The sequence below is a fragment of the Echinops telfairi genome, unplaced genomic scaffold (assembly GCF_000313985.2).
Source record: "Echinops telfairi isolate 266 unplaced genomic scaffold, ASM31398v2 ScPeMD7_18;HRSCAF=68, whole genome shotgun sequence".
In the NCBI taxonomy this organism is placed as follows: Eukaryota; Metazoa; Chordata; class Mammalia; order Afrosoricida; family Tenrecidae; genus Echinops; species Echinops telfairi.
The window spans coordinates 98049041-98069519 of NW_022103915.1; the positions used below are offsets into that span (position 1 = coordinate 98049041).

The window sequence follows — 20479 nt, forward strand, 5'->3', positions numbered from 1 at the left end:
GCTGGCACCGGAGATCCAGGAAGCTCTGAGCCGCCCGGAGCCTCCAGGGCCGCGAGGGCACCAAGTGCCTGCGCTTCCGGCCCCTGCCCCACGCGCCCGGTGGGTCCCAACCTCCCTGCGAACCCGGGAACGCCGACCTCCCACGTGCAGACCCCATCACCGACCCACGCCTAGCCGCTCCGCCGAGCTAAACCAGGAAGGGAGCCTGGGGAAAGAAAAGGGGGCGGGAAGCGAGCTGGCACCCCGGCGCTGTCTGCAGTCCGCAGGACAGTTTGGGGCGCTCCCTGGAAGGGCCAGCCCCGCGGCCTTGGGAAAGGAAAAGACGGACTTCCTGTTTGTGGAGCAAGGAAAAAGAGCGAATCCGTGGGGCTAGTGGTGCAGAGAAGCCGGGTCCTTTTTTCTGGACGGTGTCTTAGCCTGTAAAAAGGGGCTGGCCTTCCACTTAGCCTGTTTCCAAGGTTAAGTCCTGCACCCTGTTGACCGCTGAATAATGTTACAGCTACACCACCGATTAGATGATTGATCCACTCATCTGTCGATGGGACATTGGGATTGTTTCCACTTTTTGGCCATTCTGAATGTTGCTGCTGGAAACATTTATGAACATGGTTTTATGGGGACATTTGTATTCATTTCTCTGGCTCCTTGGGTGTGTGACACACCGGTAGCAGTGCTTGGCAGGAATGTGCCGAGTCGGCCAATGCCTAGCTTCAGGACCTTCTATCTTGACTCAGCTGCCAGCCAACCCAGCGACTGTGGCTTCCTTTGCAGGAGGTGGGCCCCACCATGGTGGGCGATGAGCACTCAGACCCGGAGCTGATGCAGTATCTGGGAGCCTCCAAGAGAACTGTCCTGGGAAACAACTTGTAAGTCGCCACATTCCTCAGTATCTTCCCCCAGCCACAACCACAGACCCAGGGACAAGGCACTGGCCAGCTTCAGAGCCTGCACCCTGGGGCTCTGTCGTCTGTAGGGGTCTGCCCTGTCCCCCAAGGCCCCACATGCTCTGGAAGCTCTCCCCGTGGCCCTCCTTTCCTGAGCATCCTTGTAGTCGACACATTCCCTGTCCTGCCCTTTCATTTCTAAGCCAGGCCCTAGCAAGGCAAAGGTAGGCACAGAGATAAAGATTTCTGTCCCCAATGGTGAAGACAAGCCTTGGAAATGAAGAATAGGGAGCCTGCGTGCCACCTCCAGCCCAGCTGCTGCTGCCTAGGGTCCCGGCCATTCCCTTGGCGGCCCCCACCCCACCATCGCGTCTGCACTGAGACCGCAGTTGTGAGTGTCCAGTCCAAAGGGGGAGAGAGGTGAGCTGATCGCAGCTCAGCCTCCAGTCAGGTGGGAAGTAGAAGCCGACTCCAGCCCTTAGCCCTGATGGATTGGTCTTGAGATGCCTGGCTTGATGCTCTGAGCCCTTGAGCTGCTCATTGGCCCGTCTTTACTCATTAAACCTGGAAAGTGGGGACCTGTATCCATGATGCCAGGCAGTGGCACAGAGGTGGCAGCTCTTGGGGACCAGTCTTGCTGCTGGAGGACTGCAGGACAGCAGCACGCTGGGAGGGCAGGCCGCTCTTCCTGAGGTGTCCCTGCTCAGGACGTGCATGACCGTCCTCAGGCTAACGTGGGTCCTACTCTCTGACAGTGGAAAAGTTAGTTCACACCTTTGGGTTTTCTCGTTTATAATGGGGACAAGTTTTTCATTAGGGTGATGGGAGGAGTTTGCACGCACAGAGCTCACCAGGGAGGCAGTGATGTGCACTCAGGGGGCCCCGGAAGCCACGCGATATCACGACTGTAAGGGTACCTGAGGCCCTCACTCACGCCGCCCCGTCCGGTCTCTTTGCAGTTGTGAGTACTACGTCAACGACCCTCCTCGCATCGTCCTGGACAAGCTGGAACGCAAGGGCTTCCGTGTATTAAGCATGACCGGGGTGGGCCAGACCCTGGTGTGGTGCCTGCACAAGGAGTGACCGATCGATCGCCGAGAAGCAAACCGCTGGCCCCAAGGCCTGCCCCCTCCTCCCACCCCCTCACTTGCCCTGCCCAGCACTAATGGGCAGATGAATTCCCTGAATTTTGCCCCCACCAGTCGGGAGGGCAGGGCCAGTGCCCTGGTGTAGGTCTGTGAGCAGGGTGAAGGGCTCCCCACCAGGCACCCCAGCAGGGGGTGGCTCCCGGGCCTGGGTGGCGGCCCGCGTGGCTAGTCCAAGCCAATAAAGGGCTGTGATGAGTGGTTGCTCCTCAGCTGTGCGGGTGCATGGACTCCCACTGGGGTCAGCCCCCTCCCTCCCAGGGAGGGAGACCCAGGCCTGGGCGGAGGCCTCCCTTTGAGGCAGAGCCCAGAAACCAGGTAGGCAAAAGAAACACTTCAATAATAATAATAAAAAAAGTTTATTGGTGTTTAAGAAAAGGGATGTATTGTGGGATGAGCTGGCGCCTAGGGCTACGTGGGCGGCCCCTCCTCATCCTCCTGCTGCATCTGGGCGATCAGCTGCTGCCGCTCAGCTGCCTGGCGCATGCGCATCATGACGAGGCTCTCGTAGTCCCGCTCGGACAGCACTGAGCCCTGGAAGGTACAGGAGGGACTCGGGTGAGGGGCCCAGGGCCCAGCCCCAGAGGATGGAGGTTAGACAGCGCTGCAGCCCATGGCCGATTTAAAGCTCTTCGGAGCAGGCCAGTCCTTTGCCTGCAGGGTCCTTAACCCGGCTGCGCTGCGCATCAGCCAGCGCTGCTCCTCTGCTCCGCGTGAATCGCTCCCCAAGCTCCAGCGGGGGCTCGTGCCTGCGGCCTTAGCGCTGGCCTCTGCCAGGTTTCTGGTGAAGGGGAACTGTGTGAGGAGTCGCTCTGCTCGGCCGCCAGGGGAGCTGGGGGAAGGGGAGCCCCACCCTAGGAGGGAGAAGCACGTGTGGGTCCGACGGGCCTAAGAATACACAGCCGGGCGCCCTTTATGATCTGGTGCGGGGGATGGAGGAGGGCTCGATTCTAATCACCCAAAGAATAATAAACAGCCTTCGACGGGCACGGCTGGGCTGGAGAAGCGACTCTTGCAGCGGGGCGGGCACAGCCTGCGGCCCCGCCCCCCCCTCCCCCTCCGGCCGTGGGGCTGAATCATTTCCTTCCATGACCCATGAGGTGCTGACAGGTTCTTGGAAAGTGGGGGCTTTGAACGTGTTCAGTCTGGGCCCGTGAGATCCCACACTAGAATGGACCCGACGTTTTTAAAATGTGGGTGAACGGGAATGGGAGAAATGAGGGTTCAAAGCCCGGCTAGAAACGGGAACCTCCCTCATAGAAAACAAAGGCCGCGCGCGAGCTGCAGGGAGACCAACTCTCCCTCGCTGACCGACCTGGCGTGAGGCTGTGCGGCAGGTTTGCGCTCCACCGAGCTGGCAATAGTGCAACTCCAGGAAAGGCTCACTAGGCCTCTTCCCAAGCTCCCACTCCACGCCTTGGCCCCGTCATTTTCCCTGTCCCGGTCAAACTTTAAAAAGTCAAATCTGTTCGTTTTGACGTGCATTCCATCACTGAACTGGTTCAAGGCCCCGTGTGAAGCCCACCCGTGGCCGGGCCAGGCGTGACAAGATGCCCGTCAGGAAGGAGGCTGCTTGGGCTTTGGTCCATGGACAGAGGCAGGCGGGACGCCTGGTGGTCAGTGATCCAGGAAATAAGGGAGTGGCTGGGGCTCAGATGTCAGGCCTTGGCCAACTGGTTTGGAGTAAGGGGTGAATAGAAACCGGAAGTGTTACTCAGCCTGGATTCCCCCTGGGGCCTCCACCCCTCCTCCTCTCTTCCTTCCAGCCAGGCCCACCTAAACTTGAACCCCCAGCCTCCCAAGCACCAGCTGCGACAACTCATGACAGCCCTCGACAACTCATGACAGCCCTCGTAGTGGTCTAGCCTCCACAGGAGGGAACCCAAATGAGGCCCCCAAAGCCAGAGGGGCAGAGCTAAAGGCTAGGGGGTGGCAGGGCTCTGGCCCTCGCACTGCGCTGCCACCTGGGGGCGTCTCAGAGGATGAGAGGCTGAGCAGCCAGCCCTCATTTCAAGCCAACCTGCCCTACTCTGCTCTGCTCCGCCAAGAGTCCAGAGTCACCCTTGGCCTGCCCAGCACCCCATCCCAGGAGGGGTTGAGCCCTTTACAGGCATGGGGCTGCTCCCGCTAACACACCCTTGCCTCCTCCCCCACCCCAACAAGCTGGGTTAATGAGGGCCTGCCACCAGCCTCTGGGGCTGAGTCACCCACCCTGGCCTTCTCCCTTCCCCAACAATGGCACCATGCTCCTGCCTTTCAATTAGCTCCTGCGCTCCCCCACCTCCCAGGCTCTCGGGCTGGGGAGCCACCCCACCTCCCCAGTGATGAGAAAGGAAGCAGCGAGAAAGGAAGCAGCAGTGACACATGCCACAGGGCAGGACCGTGCTGCTCCGAGGAATCTCAAGCTCCCCACTGCCCTGGGGTGTTGGCTGCAGAGCCCCAATCCCTGCAAGGGAGCGGATGCTGCAATTACCTGAAAGCATGAAACCCTGCTTCCCACCTGACTGAGTCAGCTGAAAACAAAACACTTCTCCACTGCCACACACTCCCACGGACAGCCAAGCCACTAATCAGAGTCCCGGAGCCGCCAGCCGAGAAGGCACAGCCAGTACTGCTCCAGACCAGCGTCGGGCAGGGAAGGGAGATCCCACCGGCTGCCCCTGGCCTGTTCCGGCAAGCTGGCCCAGCCTGCCAGGTGTCTTCTGGGACACCACCATGCTGCCCTGCCTCCGGCTCCAGTAAGTGCTGCTCCGGGTTTTTTCCCACTGCTCTATCAAGTAACTGGGCCGCCCCTGCTCTCCGAGACACTTGCCAGGAGCCCCAGGCTCTCCAGGAGAGACATGCCCCCTGCTCTGGGCCTTGTCCTACCCCCAGGGACGTGGACCAGAGGGCTGTGCTGAGAGGACCCCAGAGGCCTCTGCCCCTGACCCACGGAGGCTGACACCCTGAATCAAGATCACCAGCTCCAGCAGGGACCAGATGGTCACTGGCTGCTCTTGACCAGCTAGCTGCTGGGCCTCTGAGGCTAGGCTGTCTGTCAGCTGGCCCCACCCCGGACCCCATGGAGACCTGGCGGAAGGGCTCCTTCCGCAATGCCTTCTTCTTTAAGCGGCTGAGCCTGGGACGGCCAAAGCGACTCAGGCGACAGGGCAGCGTGTTGAGCCAGGCCAGCACAGCTGGCGGGGACCACGAGGAGTACAGCAACCGAGAGGTCATCCGGGAGCTGCGAGGGCGGCCAGACGGCCGGCGCCTGCCACTGTGGGGGGATGAGCAGCCCAGGGCCACCCTGCTGGCCCCACCCAAGCCCCCGCGCCTCTACAGAGAGAGCTCCAGCTGCCCCAACATCCTGGAACCCTCTGCTGCCTACCATGCCGCCTACTCAGCCACCCTGCCCACAGCGCTGTCCCTGGGGGGGGCCCTCCACCAGTACTCAGAGGAGGACCTTCTGGACCCTCCCCGCTTCCAGGAGACACCTGCTCCGGACCTCAGCGACCCCTTCTTCTCCTTCAAAGTGGACCTGGGGGTTCCCCTTCTCGAGGAAGTTCTGCAGATACTGAGGGAGCAGTTTCCCAGTGAGCCCCACTTCTGACAGTGGGGCGGGGGAAAGCCTGCAGGCCCAGTGGGCGTGGGGCTGGAGAAGGCCGGAGGACCGGAGGTGCAGAGGTCAGCTGGCAGTGCTGTGATGGGCGTTGCCTGGCGGAGCCCTGGAGGAAGCTGGCCAGGGTGGGAGCGGGACACCGACCCTGCCGCGGAGGAGACGAGAGGATGGCAGAGGGGGACAGAGGGGTGGCGGGGAGGACGCAGACAGTGCTGCTGTTGGCAGACAAGTCTCAGGGAAAAGTTCCAGCCCAGGCTGCAGAGGCAGCGAGGAGATGGCCTGGCTGGCAGCACAGTCCAACCAGGGTGCATGCGGCTATTTACATTTACATCCACGGAAATGAGACCCACGGAGAAATGCCAGCTCCCGGTCACATTTGAAATGTTCAGACACCGTAGCAGAAACTTCTCATGGACAGCCAGCAGTGGCCAGGGGTAGAGGGTTGGGGCAGTGGGAGGGCAGGTAGGGAGAGGGTATTACTCAGGAAAAAGGCCCAAACCAGCCATTAGCAGAACTTGGGGCGGGGGGAGTCGGGGGGCTGAGCGGCACAAGCTGCCGGGAGCAATCCCTGGTGGCCGGCAATTGACAAGGCTCACAGAGCAGGGCCATGGGGAAATGGCAGAGTGATCAGTGATGGGACCCCTGGGGGAATGAGTGAGGAGCGTCCCCTCCCCTCCTCCCTCCACAAGATAGAAGAACTGGACCAAGGGACAGACCCCGACTGGTGACTGTTACGGAGAGGATGGCAACCTCTGCCCTGCCCAAGCCCTTCTGACCAGGGGGCCCTGCCCTGTGTCCTGGCTAGACGACTTGACACCAGGACCCATGGGCTCGGCCGGGCTGTGTGCTTGGGCCCCAGGCCTCTGCAGCGAGGGCCACTCCCCAGCCACATGGGCAGCATCCAGCTTCCTGGTCCTCTCCTGGGGAGGGCCCTGGCTGAAAGGCTCCTCTGTGAACGCGTGAGATAAAGAATAAAATTCTTCTCACACACCTGGGGCGTGTGATCTTGGGCTAGGAAGCAATAGTGAGGGAAGGGGTCGCTAGAAAAAGGTCCTGAGTTGGACTCCGAACCACCTCATCCCCCTCCCCTGGGAGGACCTGGGCCACATGCACTGCAGGTGGTGGGGCTGGAGGAGGCAGGAGGGGGTGCGGGGGGCACGCGCGGGTCAATGAGAGCAGCTCCTACCCTGTCTCTCCACAGGGGAGCTATAAACCATGCAAAGACCACCAACCCCCTTCCGCTCACCCCCCCAGCCACCCCTCCTACACCCCCCCCACCCCCGTCATTTCACAGAGTTCTACCTCTTGCCCCAAAGTTTCCTATCCCATCAAAGCAGGGACCGGTGTGGCCAGGAGCCAGGTAGCCCATCATACTTCCCAGGCCATGGGAAGGACTGAACAGTCTTCGTGGTGCAGTGAGAACTATGCACTTGGGTTGGGCACATTTCAGCCTACTCTTGACCACAAGTTGGGCACCCTGCCGTTGGGCTGGCAGTAGCCCAGTCTGCTGGGCGGCCAGCGGTCTTTCTAAAGAGGATGTATTGCCTCTTGACAGGCCATCCCTGTCTGGTGTGGCCACAGACATGATCCGGGAAAAAACGAAGTGGTGGGGAAGGAAGAGGCTGCTCTAGTCTCCTGCTGTTTTCTTGTAGCATGGGGCTCTAAGCATAAATGCCTCACACTACAACCAGGTCACCTGGGGGCCAGGAGAACTCACCTGGAGCTGAGGTAAGAAGTCTCCAAAAGGAAAGGCAGCGGCAGGGAAGTGACTTCTCTGAGGTGGCTCTTCTAGCCAGTCTACCTCCCTCCTGATGGGACCAGACACTGATTGCCTTTGGCTGTGTCTGATCGTTACCAGGGTTCATTGGGATTGCCCTCCTGCTCGGTACTGCCATCCCAAACCAAGGGGGGATGTTTCACTACCAGCAAAGGGAGGCATGAGCAGGAGCAGAGTGCATCCTTTGAACCCTAAGCTCCAAGCCACTGAACCCTTCTGATCCAACAGATGGCTGACAGCAGGGTGCGGGCAGCAGCAGCACCAAGAGCCAGAGTTTGAGATAGTGGTGGGCTTTCCACAGCACCAAGTACAGCTGAGTGTCTCTGGGAAGGAGGTTGGCTTGTGGGATGGAGTGTTCCCACTAAGGAGGTTGGCTTAGTGGGAAGCTAGGTTTGCGGACCCTCACAGCTAGAGCTGAGCATCTCTGGGCTGAGGCTCATGGCTGAGTAGCATGCCCTTTGAACGTCTATTGGCAGTGCACAAAGAGCTTTGGAACCCTGCTCAACCAAGGAGGAGGCCGAGGGCCAGAGAGAGGCCTGTCTGTAGGCACAGCAGAGAAGAGATGGTCCTGATTGCCCACTTGCAACTGCTCATTTCTCACCTGGCTTGTAGTCAGTGAACTTCTCTAATAAACCCCACCATCGTGGGTTCAGTGTGACCACTGCGGTGAAGTCTCGAGCCCAGCCGAGAAGTAGAGTGCCGAAGGGAGACCAAGTGGTGTTAGGGTTGACAAGGGTCGATAGAAATTGGCTGTCAATACCGAGAACGGTGATCTTGTCACCTTTGTGTAGTGGGAGGAGGTCACTCGTCAGCCCCAACGTCATTTTTCCTTCTTTCTCTTTTAACAAGAGTCAACACAACCATCGCCCGTCTCACTGGACTCTGTGGAAAAGAGTCCTGAGACAAGCTCTAACAAGAAGGGGCCCCCAAACTCGGATGGGCTCAGTGTCATGAGGCCTGGCTCTTTACCTGTGACAGTCCTGGGTGGCTGCGGCCCCCTGTGCCCTGGGGCCGTCCTTCCAACCAGGAAATCTTCAGGGGGTTATCAACCAGCCCCACCTCATTCTGAACAGCCAGCTCCTGCCAAACAGAACATCCAGTCCTGGTTCTCATTAACCCAATCAGCTATAACAGCTCCTCCACCCACCCCCTCCCACCCCCCCACCCCTAACCCCGGGAAGAACCAGAAGCAGCATTTCAGTTCTCCAAGCCAAGTCGGGCAACCTTGGCAGCCTTCCAACAACAGTGTGCTGAGGCTCTGACCCTTCCCATGGGACAGAGGGCACGGGCCCTCTGAGTTCAGGAGTGAGGGGAAGACAGGGTTTGCAGTCCACCCCCAGGGCTGCTGCCCCACGGGAGGGGAGGCACAGAGGCAGTGGCCTGCACGAGCATCAGCCAGCCAGCCCCTCCCAGCCCATCTCCTCCTGAGGATAAGGGGACATTGGGCAGGGCCTTGGATCTGACCTGCTCCAGAGAATCCCCTGAGCTCAGAGGGGCCACAGAATCCGGTCCCCCACTCTAGAGCAGCAGAGCTGCCCCGGTACCCAAGCTTTGTGCAGCACTCACCGCAGCTTTGACCGCTGCAAACTCCACCACCGCCGCGCCGGGCTTCTTCCTGGAGAGCACCAGGTTGAGCACCTCACCATACTGTGGGGACAGGAGTGCTCTGGTGAGCACGGTCCTGCCTGCAGGATGGACCGCTCATGCCAGACCAGCCTGGGCTGTCCTGGGGCCCACTGGGGCCCTACCGGCTTCTTTCTTCTTTTATTGTTGTGGGAAAAAAGTGCATAGCAAAACATTAGCCAACTCGGTGTTTTTCCACATGTACAACTTCCTGATCTCCATGACAATAACCATGGTGTGCCACTAGTCACTGCCAAATTCTGCGGGGGCAGCTTCCTATTAGAATCTGGGAGAAAGGAGATCAGAGATGGGAAAGCATTTTGTTCCAGGGCTGGGATGCAGTGAGGGCGTGGTCTCTGTTCACCCAACAGTAAGGGGAGGAGGAGGGTCAGGAACAGGAGGAGGATGCGCAGTGTGTGGCGAATCACCTCCGTGCACAACTGCCCCTTTGCCTGAGACCTGACGAACTGGACCCTGGACCAAAGCGGGACCACGGAGAACAGAAGTTCAAGTCCTCGTAGGACCTAGGCTTTCTGCAATCAGAGAGGAATCCCAGAAGCAATGGCCCTGAGGTAATCTTCAAACCTTAAATCACAAATGTTCCCTGAAATCTTCTAAACCAAATGATAGGACAAATATGTTTTTAAGAACTACCTGTATGGTGGAGGGAGGGTGGGGTGGAAAGGGGGAACCGATTACAGGGATCTACATATAACCTCCTCCCTGGGGCACGGACAACAGAAAAGTGGGTGACAGGAGATGTAGGACAGTGTAAGATATGACAAAATAATAATTTATAAATGATCAAGGATTCATGAGGGAGGGGGGAGCAGGGAGGGAAGGGGAAAAATGAGGAGCTGATGCCAGGGGCTTAAGTGGAGAGCAAATGTTTTGAGAATGATGAGGGCAACGAATGTACAAATGTGCTTAACACAACTGATGGATTGTGATAAGAGTTGTATGAGCCCCCAATAAAATGATTTAAAAAAAAGAACTACCTGTATGAAGTCAAATGGACAACAATGTGAGAGATTTGACAGGACCTTCATGGGGGCAGTGAGTTTAGGTTAATGGGAAAGAATAACTCAGAAAGAGGGGGATGGGGGACGTTTGAATGACGTCATCCCTGTCCGTGAACTATACTTGTAACGATCATAATGCTGATTCCAGTTTTGCTGGGTATGTTCTCAATAAAATTAAATACGCATGTTTTTCCCAGGAATGCAGTGAGGTCAGTACATGAAATGGGCAGAGGACAGGGGGGCAGACTGGTGGCATGGCACTATGCCACCGCCAGCATGTGTTGAAGGTGGTAGAGGGGCCGGGCTTTTTACACACAGGGTGACGCAGTACCAGGAGGAGCGAGGCCTGAGGAGAAGTCTCTAGATTGCCCTGTGGCGGGCCGAGGTGGTAAGTAAGGCCCGGCGCGTGCTGGGGTTGGGGGTGAGGGGAGCGAGAGAGGCAGACCTTCTGGAAGAGCTGCAGGAGCACGTCTTTGGAGTAGCCGCCTCGGGACTCGTCCTCCTTCTTGCACTTCCACTTCAGCTGCAAAGACAGCGGGGATGCCGTCCTTCAACAGCCACCCTCGGCGGGGCCAGACCAGACCCTGCCTCTGGGGCTCCAGTCTGAGCAGAAATCCTCCTTGTCCTGGAGAGCCTGGAGTCTAGGGAGGACCTCCCACCAAGGTTGCCCTGGACCTCTGTCCTAGTCCTTCGAGAACTTTTAGGAGCACTCTGACCAGCAACCTCCACAGCAGAGCCTGGAGAAGCGGTCCTGATGTCCAGGCAGTTGGAGACCCAGGAGGAGGATGTGGGCAGTGGCGTTGGGTGCCCAGAGACCTCGCCTGCCCAGCCAGTCACATGTGGTCTGTTGAGAGGACGAGATGTGAGGTGGCCTGAGGTTCCCACCAGGACTCACCTTGAGTTTGGGGGTTCCTGTGCCTTCCGTATTCTCTGCTTTTCCTAGAAAAGTTGGGGAAGGAAGCCAGGGAGTGTGAGGAGTCCACAGTTCTCCCAAAGGAGACAAGGACCTAGACTAGGTCATCCCTGATCAAGGGCAGCATGTGCCCTGCTGGCTGAGGAGCCCGGTGGGGATGTGGATGTAACCTGTCACAGGTGACTACCCACGACTAGCATGCTTCCAATGAAGTGCTGGGAACACCTTCCATGGGGAGCAGGCCTTGAGGGGGAGGAACCACACCATTGACTTAAACTAAGTGCCCCAGAGCGCAGACGCAGCCGGGCCTGTTCCCCTGGTGGTGTGCACCAAGACAACATCTCCACCACTCAGGACGACAAGCAAGGGGACCAAGGAAGAAGGGGCAAGTATGTGTGTTGGAGTCAGGGTGGGGAGCCAGGCTCTGCTCCCCCATGCCCTGCTGGGGGTTCCAGCAGGGCGGAGCCTCCACAGTGACTCCCCCAGCAGCAGTGTGAGCTGCAGTGTGGCCACGTAGGCACTGAGAAGAGGCCTGGGAGGGGGTGGCGGGTGGGCGTGATCCACTCTCACCTCTCAACCTCTGTTCCCGTTCCTGCCGTATCTGCTCCTGGATCAGCTTCTGCTGCTCCTCCAGCTGCCGGGAACCCTCTTCTCGTAGGCGTTCGATCTACAGAGGGGGGCGTGGGTGGAGCCAATCCAGGTTTCCTCACCTCATACAGGTCCCCCAGTTGCCCTGCCTGCTAGGGCCCAGCAACCTATGGTTGGGACATGTGTGACCCAGATCCCGCAGGAGAGGCCACGCCCTCCCACTCTACGCTGCTCCACCCCCTCCCTGGAAGGCCCCCCCCTCTGCGAGCCTCCAGCCTGCTCACCTCCTGCTCCAGCGTGCGGGTGCTGCGCTTCTCCTCCTCCTCCTCCTCACTGCCGTGGGCCTGGGCCTGCCGCTCCCGGGCCTCCAGGTCTAGGCACACGGGCAGAGCTGACTGACCCAACTGCGGGCCTAAGCAGTTTCCACACGGCCGCAGCCCACCCGCCAGCTCTGGCTGCTCCCCCAATGTCCCAAAGAGGACACACACAACTCTGCGGTAACTGCACCCCGCCCCCCTCCCCCCCTGAATTGGTTCCCGCTTAGAAAAGCCACAGCCCCGAAGGGTGGGCACAGCTGGTGGCTGGTTCCCTCACATCTGTGCAGAAAGCGCCGGTGGGGGCCTGTGACAGGGGTATGGTGTCAGGATGCCAGTGGGTGGCACTGCTGGCTTCTTATCCTGGAGTTTGGCACCGCCGCCTGACCAGGGGCTTTGCCAACTCACCAAGTCTGCCTGCTCCCTGCCCTCCCAGGCCAGCTGTGTGGTACCCCTCTCCCAGGCCAGGGGCTCCCTGCTCTCCCTCCTGGCCTCTCTACTTAACTCCCACCCACGTGTCATTTCTTGTGCCTGAGAGAGAACTGAGAGGACCTGGATTGCACGTTACACAAGAAGGGTGCTTTAAAAATCCATGGGAAAAAGTTCATTAGATGACTGTAAACAAGGGGGGTGGGGGTGGGGGTGTAAAGGATGCCTCGGTGGATATTACTGGGAGATGAAAATGTAGCCAAACGGGTCGACGGTCAGTGTCGCAGCACTCAGTGGACGGAGGGACACGCTCGGGAACCCCATGTGCGCCCATAGGGTTTTCAAGGGCTACTGTTTTAAAAGCAGGTTTGTTTTAAATGCCTTTCTTCCAAGTGCCTGTGGGTGGCGCTGACCGTCTAGCCTCGGCTGGCTGCCCCGCGTAGTGAGCTAGAGCAGCAGCCGCGCGACATAGCAGACCTGGGCCTCCCTGGGCCTTCGGGGGAGCTTCTCCGAGCGTAAGTTATGGGAGGAATGAGGCCCAGCCAGACACAACGGGACCGGCTTGGCGTGAGGGTGGGCTCCAGCCAGACTGCAGGGGCCGAAGTGCCACCTCCAGCAAGACCTTTGCCTCCCAGTGCCTCGGCTTCCCCGTCTGGACAGATCGGCTTCCGGAACCACCGCCTCCAGCAGCGTCTGCGGTTGGTCAGACCACCGAGGGGCTGGGGTTATCCCTCCTACTCGGGCCCTTAGAATCCAACTCCTGAGGACAGGGTGCTGCCAAGAGCCTGCTCGGGGGGCTCTGCGTTGCTGGTCGGGTGGTGGGGTGGTGCAGGAAGAAAGATGAGGGGGACGATAACAATGGCCACCGGGAATGGAAACTGCCGACCACCCAGAGCTACGGGGTCACCTACCCAGCTTCACCTTCTTCCTCCTCTCATCGAGTTTCTGGGTCCTCTCTGCTGCCTGCTTCTTGGCTTTCCGGACCTTGTCATAGGCAGCCTGGCAGAGGCAGAGAACAAAGCTCCGTAGTCTCCCGAGTGCCCGCTGTCCCGACCCCCATCCCCAGGGCTGCACTCCACAGCCGGGGCCAGGGAAGCAGCCGGGCGGGGCCTCGAGGCCAAGGCGGCTGGAAGCACGGGGCACCCCAGGGCCCAGCAGACAGTGGAGGGTGCGCCTACCCTGGCTGCAGCATCGGTCAGCACCTCCAAGGCCTGGGAGAGCTGGTGAAAGAGTTCGGCTGGACGCAGGAGCCCGAGCAGGAGAGGAGAAAAGCAGGGTTAGGCTTGGTGACAGGGACGCCACCTTCCCTTAGAACAGAAGGGCCCAGACCGGCCAGCAGGGAAGGCGGAGCGCTTCGGGGTCAGTGCAGAGGGTTCTGTCAAAGCCTGGGGCCCCTGCCCGAGAGGCACACACTGGAGAGCTCAGATGGAGCCCACACAGTGCCCCTGCCCACAGGCGTCTCACCTGCGCGGGGATTATCCGGGTTTTTGTCGGGGTGGCAGGAGAGGGCCTTCTGCCGGTACGCCTTCTTCACCTGGAAGAGTCAGAAGACATGGCCGGTCACTGCTGGCCCCGCCCTCTCACCCCGGGAGGAAGAGCTTGCTAAAGTGACATGGGAAACCCGGCGGGCGCCTGTGCACCCCACCCTCCAGAGAGTCTGCTGGCCGGCTCTTCCACTGAGTCAGTCACCGCACAGCCACGGAGGGGAGGGGGAGGCTTGCAGTGGGCCGAGCCAGCCAGGGGTGGGCCTGCTTCTGGCTGCTGCCACTGCTCACCACCCTGCAGATGCCAATGGGCTCCTGGAAGGGGCGCAGCAGGACCTCCTGGGCTGTCCCCAGGCTCTCTGTAGGAGAGCGCACTGGAGGAAGATGCGGTCAGCACGTTGTGAAAGGTCCTCTTCCTAGGAATCAGGACGTGCAGAAGCATGCCAAAATCACAGTGCACGAGGATGCTCGCGGCAGTGCGACACCCACAACCGGAACCTGCCCAAGTCCCCCTCCCCAGGGAGGCCCGAGGAAGCCACGACGACGGGTGAGGGCCTGCCACCAGGTGCTGACAGAAAAGGCTCTCCACGGCCCGGAACAGGAGCGCCTTGAGTTGAACGCAAATCAATGCAACATCAGCAGTAACACACACTCGGCTCGGCACCTTGGTTCTTGCTTGCCCTCCACACGGGTCTCCATTGGAGAGCCTGAAGGCACTGGGGAAGGGCCTGCTGTGGTTCAAACCGCCAGACCATAGACACAGTTCGTATCTTCTAAGCAACAGGGATCGTCCTGGCAGGGCAATGATGGCCCATTCTGTATCTCTTTGTCTTAAAAAACAACCACCCTAATATTTCTTGTATTAGTACAAATAAAACACACCTAGCTAACAAGACTCTCTTTTGTGTATCTCTTACACGGCTGTTTTAAGCAGACAGAGAACAAAAATCTCAGAATCTGCCCTGTCTCCTCAGTCCCTTGCCTCTGTCCTACCCTGCTATCCTACCCTGCTACCCACTGCCCAACCTCCTCCGAGAGGAGCCCAGACCCAGAACTTCCAGGAACAGCTAAGGAGACGCACTTTCCTGATGCTCAGATGGACCCTATACATATTTTAAAGTAAGTACTTTTAAGCCAAAGTGCTAAATAAAAGCCTCCCAAGGCACACAGCCAACCAATGTCTGTCAAAAGAAGGCTGGCTGAGCAGGTGCCTGACTCAACTCCTGCCTCCACAGCCAAGCCCACAGGTGGCTGCCTTACCTGCGACCTCTGGGAGGATGCTGCCACCTGCTGGGCCAAGGTGAGCTCCAGCCTTTCAGCAGCCAAGGGGCGCACAGCCCAGTTGGGCTCTCCAGACTGAGCACGAGCAAGAGGGGCCCACACCTCGTTCGAGGACAGAGTGGGGACAGCTAGACTAGATGTACTTCCTGATTCCAGCTTCCTCCTGACCCATTTGCTCACCTCTCCAATCCCCAGCCTACCCAACTAACCTTAGTTCAGTTTTCAATAATTTTTTTTTTTTAAGAGTGGGGTGATAGCTTTTATCTGGAGCCCTAATTGGGCTGCTACCTGCAAGGTCAGCAGTTTGAAACCACCAGATGCTCCTCAAGAAGAAGATGGGGCTTTCTACTCCCGTAAAAAGTTATAGTCCCAGAAACACACAGGGGTAGTTCTATCCTGCCCTGAGGTCTTTAGGAGTCAGCATTGACTTGGTGACAATGGGTTTTATATAAAGGCCAACATTTTAAATGTCATCTGTATTCTTCATGAGCCTTATTTGTCTTTTCCTTTCCTTTGTGCCCAACTGCATTGTGCTGTTTTCTAAGGGAACACGACCACTGTGCCCAACTTTATTTTAAACCAAGCCCATATCTATATGGGCTTCAAGAAGTTTAATATTTAATTCCATTTCTCTCACAAATGTTATGGAAGTGAGGGGGATTCTGGGGGACTCTTAAGGTGAGGGCTCCTATCCTGAAGGGGTGGAGGGAACACCCAAATTTGTAGCCAGTAAGTCAAAGGTGAGGGAGTCAGGGACTCCCATACTTGCGGCTGCCATCTGATGTCTTGGGCAGACTGAGTCCGTTCCTTGTGAGCTCTGTGTGCCCACAGAATGGAGGCCTGCAAGTGCGGCTGGTGTCGGCAGAGAAGTGGGGCAGAGTCGTTTGCTGTCAGACAAATGGGATTTGATATGATGGTGCCCAGAAGGACTTGGCACCAGGGCTCCTCTAGGAGCCCTGGTGACGCGGTGGTTATGATTGGGGTCTGCATTTGGAAACCACCAGCCATTCCGTGGGAGACAGACAGGGATCTCTACTCCTGTGAAAAGCTACAATCTCAGGAACTCGCAGGGACAGCTCTAGTCTGTCCTTTGGGGCTCCTGTGAGCCGACATCGACTCCGTGGCCAGAGTTTATGGCTCTTCTAGCTGTAGTCTTTGGGATTCCAACCACAGGACTCAGTGGAACGATGCGACTGTGCGGTGCTTGGGGCCCACCCAGGGAACCGGATAGCTCTTGCGGAGGTGCCGCTCTGCACAACAGAACCAAACACCGCCCGGTCCCGGGCCGTCCGCACGGTCGTCCTGTGCTGGAGCTCACTGTGGCAGCATGGTGGAGCCCAGCTTCATTGTCGCCCTCTGCTTTACCAAGCATGGTGTCTTTCTCCAGGGACTGCTCTCTCCTGACAACATGTCCGCAGTGCTGGGGCAAAGTCTCGCCATCCTTGCCTCTCGGGGCACAGACCTGGGACGAAGGAATGCTATAGCAAAGAAAGCAAACTGAACTTGCAAGAGGCGCAAACGGGGTAAAAAGAACAGAACGTGAACGCAGGCACGAGACTGAAAACACACGAACGTTCCTGCGGTTCACACGCTGTGTGCGATTCAGCAAACGCAGGAGGGAAAGCCACGGGTGCTTTCTGAGCAGAACCGGGGTGGAAGGGGCCTCAGGCTCCGGGGAGCACAACAGGCTGGCTGGCTGCGGAGACTGGGGGCTCCAGGCTTGAGGAACCTTGCCCTTCTCTCCCTGCTGTGAAAATGGATCCCGAAGCAGCAGGCCTGCAGAACGCAGCACGGCAAACCTGGCCAGGAACAATCGGCGCTGCATGAGAAAAGTAACCAAAACTCACTGCATCGAGCCGGTGCTGCTCGCAGGGACGCTGCGGGCCAGGGAAGAACTGCCCCTCCTGGGGGTTTCTTTCTTGTTTGAGTTGCATTTTTAAAAAATTTAAATCATTTAATTGGGGGTTCTTACAGATATTATAACAATCCGTAAATCAATTATATCAAGCAAGCTTGTATATATGTTGCCATCATCATTTTCAAAACATTATCTTTCTATGAGCCATTATTATTGGCTCCTCTGGGTTTTTTAAATCATTTTACTGGGGGCTCATACTACTCTTATCACAATCCATACATACATCATTGTGTCAAGCACATTTGTACATTCGTTGTCCTCATCATTCTCAAAACATTTGCTCTTCACTTAAGCCCTTAGCATCAACTCTTCATTTCCCCCCCTCCCTCCCCACTCCCCCTCCCTCATGAACCCTTGATCGTTTATAAATTATTATTTTTTCATATCTTACACTGTCTGACGTCTCCCTTCGTCCACTTTTCTGTCAGCTCCTCTTTTTTTCCCACCCTTCCACCCTTGTGAACCCACGATAAATGATACATTATCATTATTTTCATATCTTACACCATCCGCTGTATCCCTTCACCCACGTTTTTGTAGTTCTCCCCCCGGCGACTATAACTATTTACAGGAGTAGAAAGCCCCATCTTTCTCCTGCAGAGCAGCTGGTGGTTTTGAACTGCAGACCTTATGGATCAGAGTCCAGTGTGTACCCACTGTGCCACCAGGGCTCCTGTGTAACAATTAAGCATATAGTGAAAGGTATCACGAAAGTCTCCACCCAAATAATTACAGATTTTCATTTATTTATTTACAGAAGGTTTTTAAAGAGCTGAATCTAGAATCAAAGAAATGGAAAGAAAGAAACCGCGGGGAGTCTTCTCTCCTCAGAGGCTCCTGAAGACGTTGCCAAGCACTCGAGCCAGGGAAGAAGTCACAGGCCTTGCCCATGCACACGCGCATGCAGAACACACCACATGAGAGAGCCTGCCGATGGCAGTGTGTGTACAGCGCTTCCTGACAGGACTGGATTCTTGAATTGTACAGCATGTAGATGATGTGCCAATCAAACTGTCAAAAACAAAAAGGTTGGATTTCTCCAAGGCAAAAATGGTAGCAAAATTAAAAGCTGAGGAAAAGGAAACGGAGGCAGTGTCTGCACCACATGTGACCGTCCTTCCTGCACACGGGTAAAGAACTCGTGCAGGCCCCAAGCGACAGACTAAGTACGACAGGAGAGACAAGTACAAATGCGCTCATCACGCGATACATGTCCATGCCACACGATCAAAATTAAGTCCTTTCACTTGCCAATCGGCAAATAAAGGTTCATACCCTCTTACCTGGCAAGGCCTCTTCCCCAGCCTATTCTACAGAAAGCATTAGAATAAGCCAGACAATAGTCATAAACCTTCCTGTTTCTTGTAACATTGTTCATCGTAAAGTCAGAAATCATTGAAATTCCACAATAGCAATTTAAAAATTAGCCCTTAACCAGTAGTCAAGTTTCAAGTGCTGTATGTACATTAACTGACGCATCCCTCAAACACCCCCACCCCCCCCCCATGATGGAACTGTGACTGGAAACCCACGTGATCGTGTTTTAGCTGGCACGCCAACCCCACAGCAATGAGCTGTGGCCGTCCCCCCAGCCACGCCAGCAAAGGCTGCGCGGAATACAGGCTTTCCACTCTCGCCCGGGAGAGCGAGGGCTTCCACCCCTGCCGAACGACAACATTCACGCGGGCGAGGATCTCTGGAAGAAAGCATTAAGGTTGCTGTTTACTTTCCACCCTGAGCTCGGACAACACTTACAAGCAGACAGGGCGGGGTGGCGCCTTTCCACTCTTCTCCTCTGGGAGGCAGCATGGTTCACTGGGCGAAGGAAGGTTCTGCATCTTCCACGCGTTCCCACTTGAACACCCTTGGGCAAGTTACTGCGCTGTAGTCAACCTCGGGTTTTCCACTCGACTACAAAGTGCGGTAAGCCACCCCTACACATCGGGATGTTGGGGGTAATAAAGGACACCTGACAAAAGCTATGTTCTCAATCAAACGGCTGTCTGTCGTCTCTGCAGGAAGACCATGTTCCTTCACATGGGGAATGTGTTCGGTTTCTAGAATTATCTCCTGCCAACCATACAGGCCATTTCTTTCTTCACGCCTACCTGCTTATGAAATATGCTCAAGAGTCTTCTCAACTACCCACCAGAGTGCTGTGGGCCCTGGAGTCCCTTCCTCCAGCCCAGTGCCTGTCCGGACCAAGCGTACCTGTGAGGGCGGGCAGGGGCTCCGGGGATGGACTCGGGTCCACAGTTGGCCCAGGCCAATCGGATTTGGATTCTCTGGGTGAGCAGGGTTGGTGGCTAAGTATACGGGGTACTCAACACTCCATGCCATCGAACTGATTCCAACGCATGGCAGCACTATGGGAAAGAGCCGAACTGTGCCCGTGGTTTCGGAGACTTTAATTCTGCCCACTACGTCACCAGGCTCCTCTCTACTGGGTGAGTCCTAAAATTCAATCCTTGTTTACGCCCCGGAGACTGAAATATTCCCCAAGAGCAGAGGGCAACAGTAGGTAGCCTGGGAGCTCCCAGAGTGGTCACGTGTGTCTGTCCTGGTTAGCTCATTGGTACTATATTTAGCTGCTAAGCCCGTCCTGGGCAGGGCCCGTTCCTGGGTTTTAGTCTGCGAGGCCAGTTTGGACTTAGAAGCAGCTGCCCTGCAGTCTGGCCCTTTATGCTACAAACTGGATTCCCAGCTTTGCTCAGCCTTCCTGGAGTGACTGCTGCCGGGAGAATTTTGTCATGTAAACACAAGTGTCCTGAAGCAGGCTTTGAAAGGGCTTCCGGGGTCAAGGTTGTTTATTATTAAACAATCCTACCTTATTAGCAGCTTGAGAGGCTAGTTTCAGGGTAAAGCTGTCCAGTGTTTTTAGGAGGTGCCCAGGTGGCACAATGGTTAAGTGCTCAGCTGTGAACTGGAAGGTTGCTGGTGGGAACCTACCCAGAAACCCCTTGGAAGAAAGACCTAGTGCCCTGCTCCCAGAAAGGTTACAGCCAAGAAAACCCATGGGCAGTTTTACTGTCAACATGAGGTCACCCTGAGTCGGAATCAAACTCAATCGCAGCCAACAGCAATAATGATAAGGTTGGAAAGGAGAGGCACTTTCAAAAGGGCAAAGCAATAGAGGGATGTAGGATAAAGGCAGGACTGCCTCATCCCAGAGGAGCCCTGGTGGTATGGCGGGTTAATGAGAGGCTGCTAATGGCAAGGTCAGCAGTTCAAAACCACCAGCAGGAGAGAGATGAGGCTCTCTAACCCCATAAAGATTTCCAGTCTTGGACACCCACAGGGGCAGTTGTGCCCTGCCCTACGGGGTTGCTATGAGTCGAATCAACTCTATGGCAGTGAGTTGGGGTCTCATCCCAGGAATTATGGTTGGAAGCTCCCATGAAACTAAGCTCACACTTAGCACTTTCCTTCTTGATCTATAGCTTCCCCCGTTCTAGCACTTGGAGAAAGACTCATCGGCACTTTGTGGGCCTTCGCAGGGGGAG

The 20479-nt window shown here is 56.9% G+C and overlaps 3 protein-coding genes across 4 annotated transcripts in view; 2 read left to right on the forward strand and 1 right to left on the reverse strand.

Annotated features, from left to right (window-relative positions):
* The first annotated feature begins 773 nt into the window (after positions 1-773).
* Positions 774-2405, forward strand: GCHFR (GTP cyclohydrolase I feedback regulator). The gene is made up of 2 exons (XM_004712711.2): positions 774-866; positions 1844-2405. Exons 1-2 carry the CDS (start codon positions 787-789, stop codon positions 1965-1967), a joined length of 204 nt encoding a protein of 67 aa, XP_004712768.2. The 5' UTR covers positions 774-786; the 3' UTR covers positions 1968-2405.
* The window catches only part of DNAJC17 (DnaJ heat shock protein family (Hsp40) member C17), a 40996-nt gene continuing 22886 nt past the window's right edge, over positions 2370-20479 (reverse strand). Inside the window, exons 2-11 of one of the 2 annotated variants that reach the window (XM_004712713.3) lie at positions 13758-13827; positions 13472-13530; positions 13205-13292; positions 11835-11923; positions 11533-11629; positions 10945-10988; positions 10495-10572; positions 8971-9051; positions 8374-8484; positions 2370-2563 (exon numbers count right to left, since the gene is read on the reverse strand). In XM_004712713.3, the coding sequence (XP_004712770.1) occupies positions 2441-2563; positions 8374-8484; positions 8971-9051; positions 10495-10572; positions 10945-10988; positions 11533-11629; positions 11835-11923; positions 13205-13292; positions 13472-13530; positions 13758-13827 (840 nt within the window). In that variant the 3' untranslated portion in view covers positions 2370-2440. Of the gene's footprint in view, positions 2564-6913; positions 8287-8373; positions 8485-8970; positions 9052-10494; positions 10573-10944; positions 10989-11532; positions 11630-11834; positions 11924-13204; positions 13293-13471; positions 13531-13757; positions 13828-20479 lie in introns of those variants that run through there. The other variant, XM_045287698.1, reaches the window with a different exon arrangement.
* CUNH15orf62 (chromosome unknown C15orf62 homolog) lies at positions 4461-5857 on the forward strand. Its single transcript, XM_004712712.2, has one exon. The coding sequence runs from the start codon at positions 5091-5093 to the stop codon at positions 5616-5618; it is 528 nt and encodes a 175-aa protein (XP_004712769.1). The 5' UTR covers positions 4461-5090; the 3' UTR covers positions 5619-5857.

Bases quoted from the DNA above. Each gene is read 5' to 3' on its own strand.
- GCHFR (XM_004712711.2), top strand. From the start codon at position 787: ATGGTGGGCGATGAGCACTCAGACCCGGAGCTGATGCAGTATCTGGGA. The intron at 867-1,843 runs GTAAGTCGCCAC...GTCTCTTTGCAG, and splicing joins ACTGTCCTGGGAAACAACTT to TTGTGAGTACTACGTCAACG.
- CUNH15orf62 (XM_004712712.2), top strand. From the start codon at position 5,091: ATGGAGACCTGGCGGAAGGGCTCCTTCCGCAATGCCTTCTTCTTTAAG.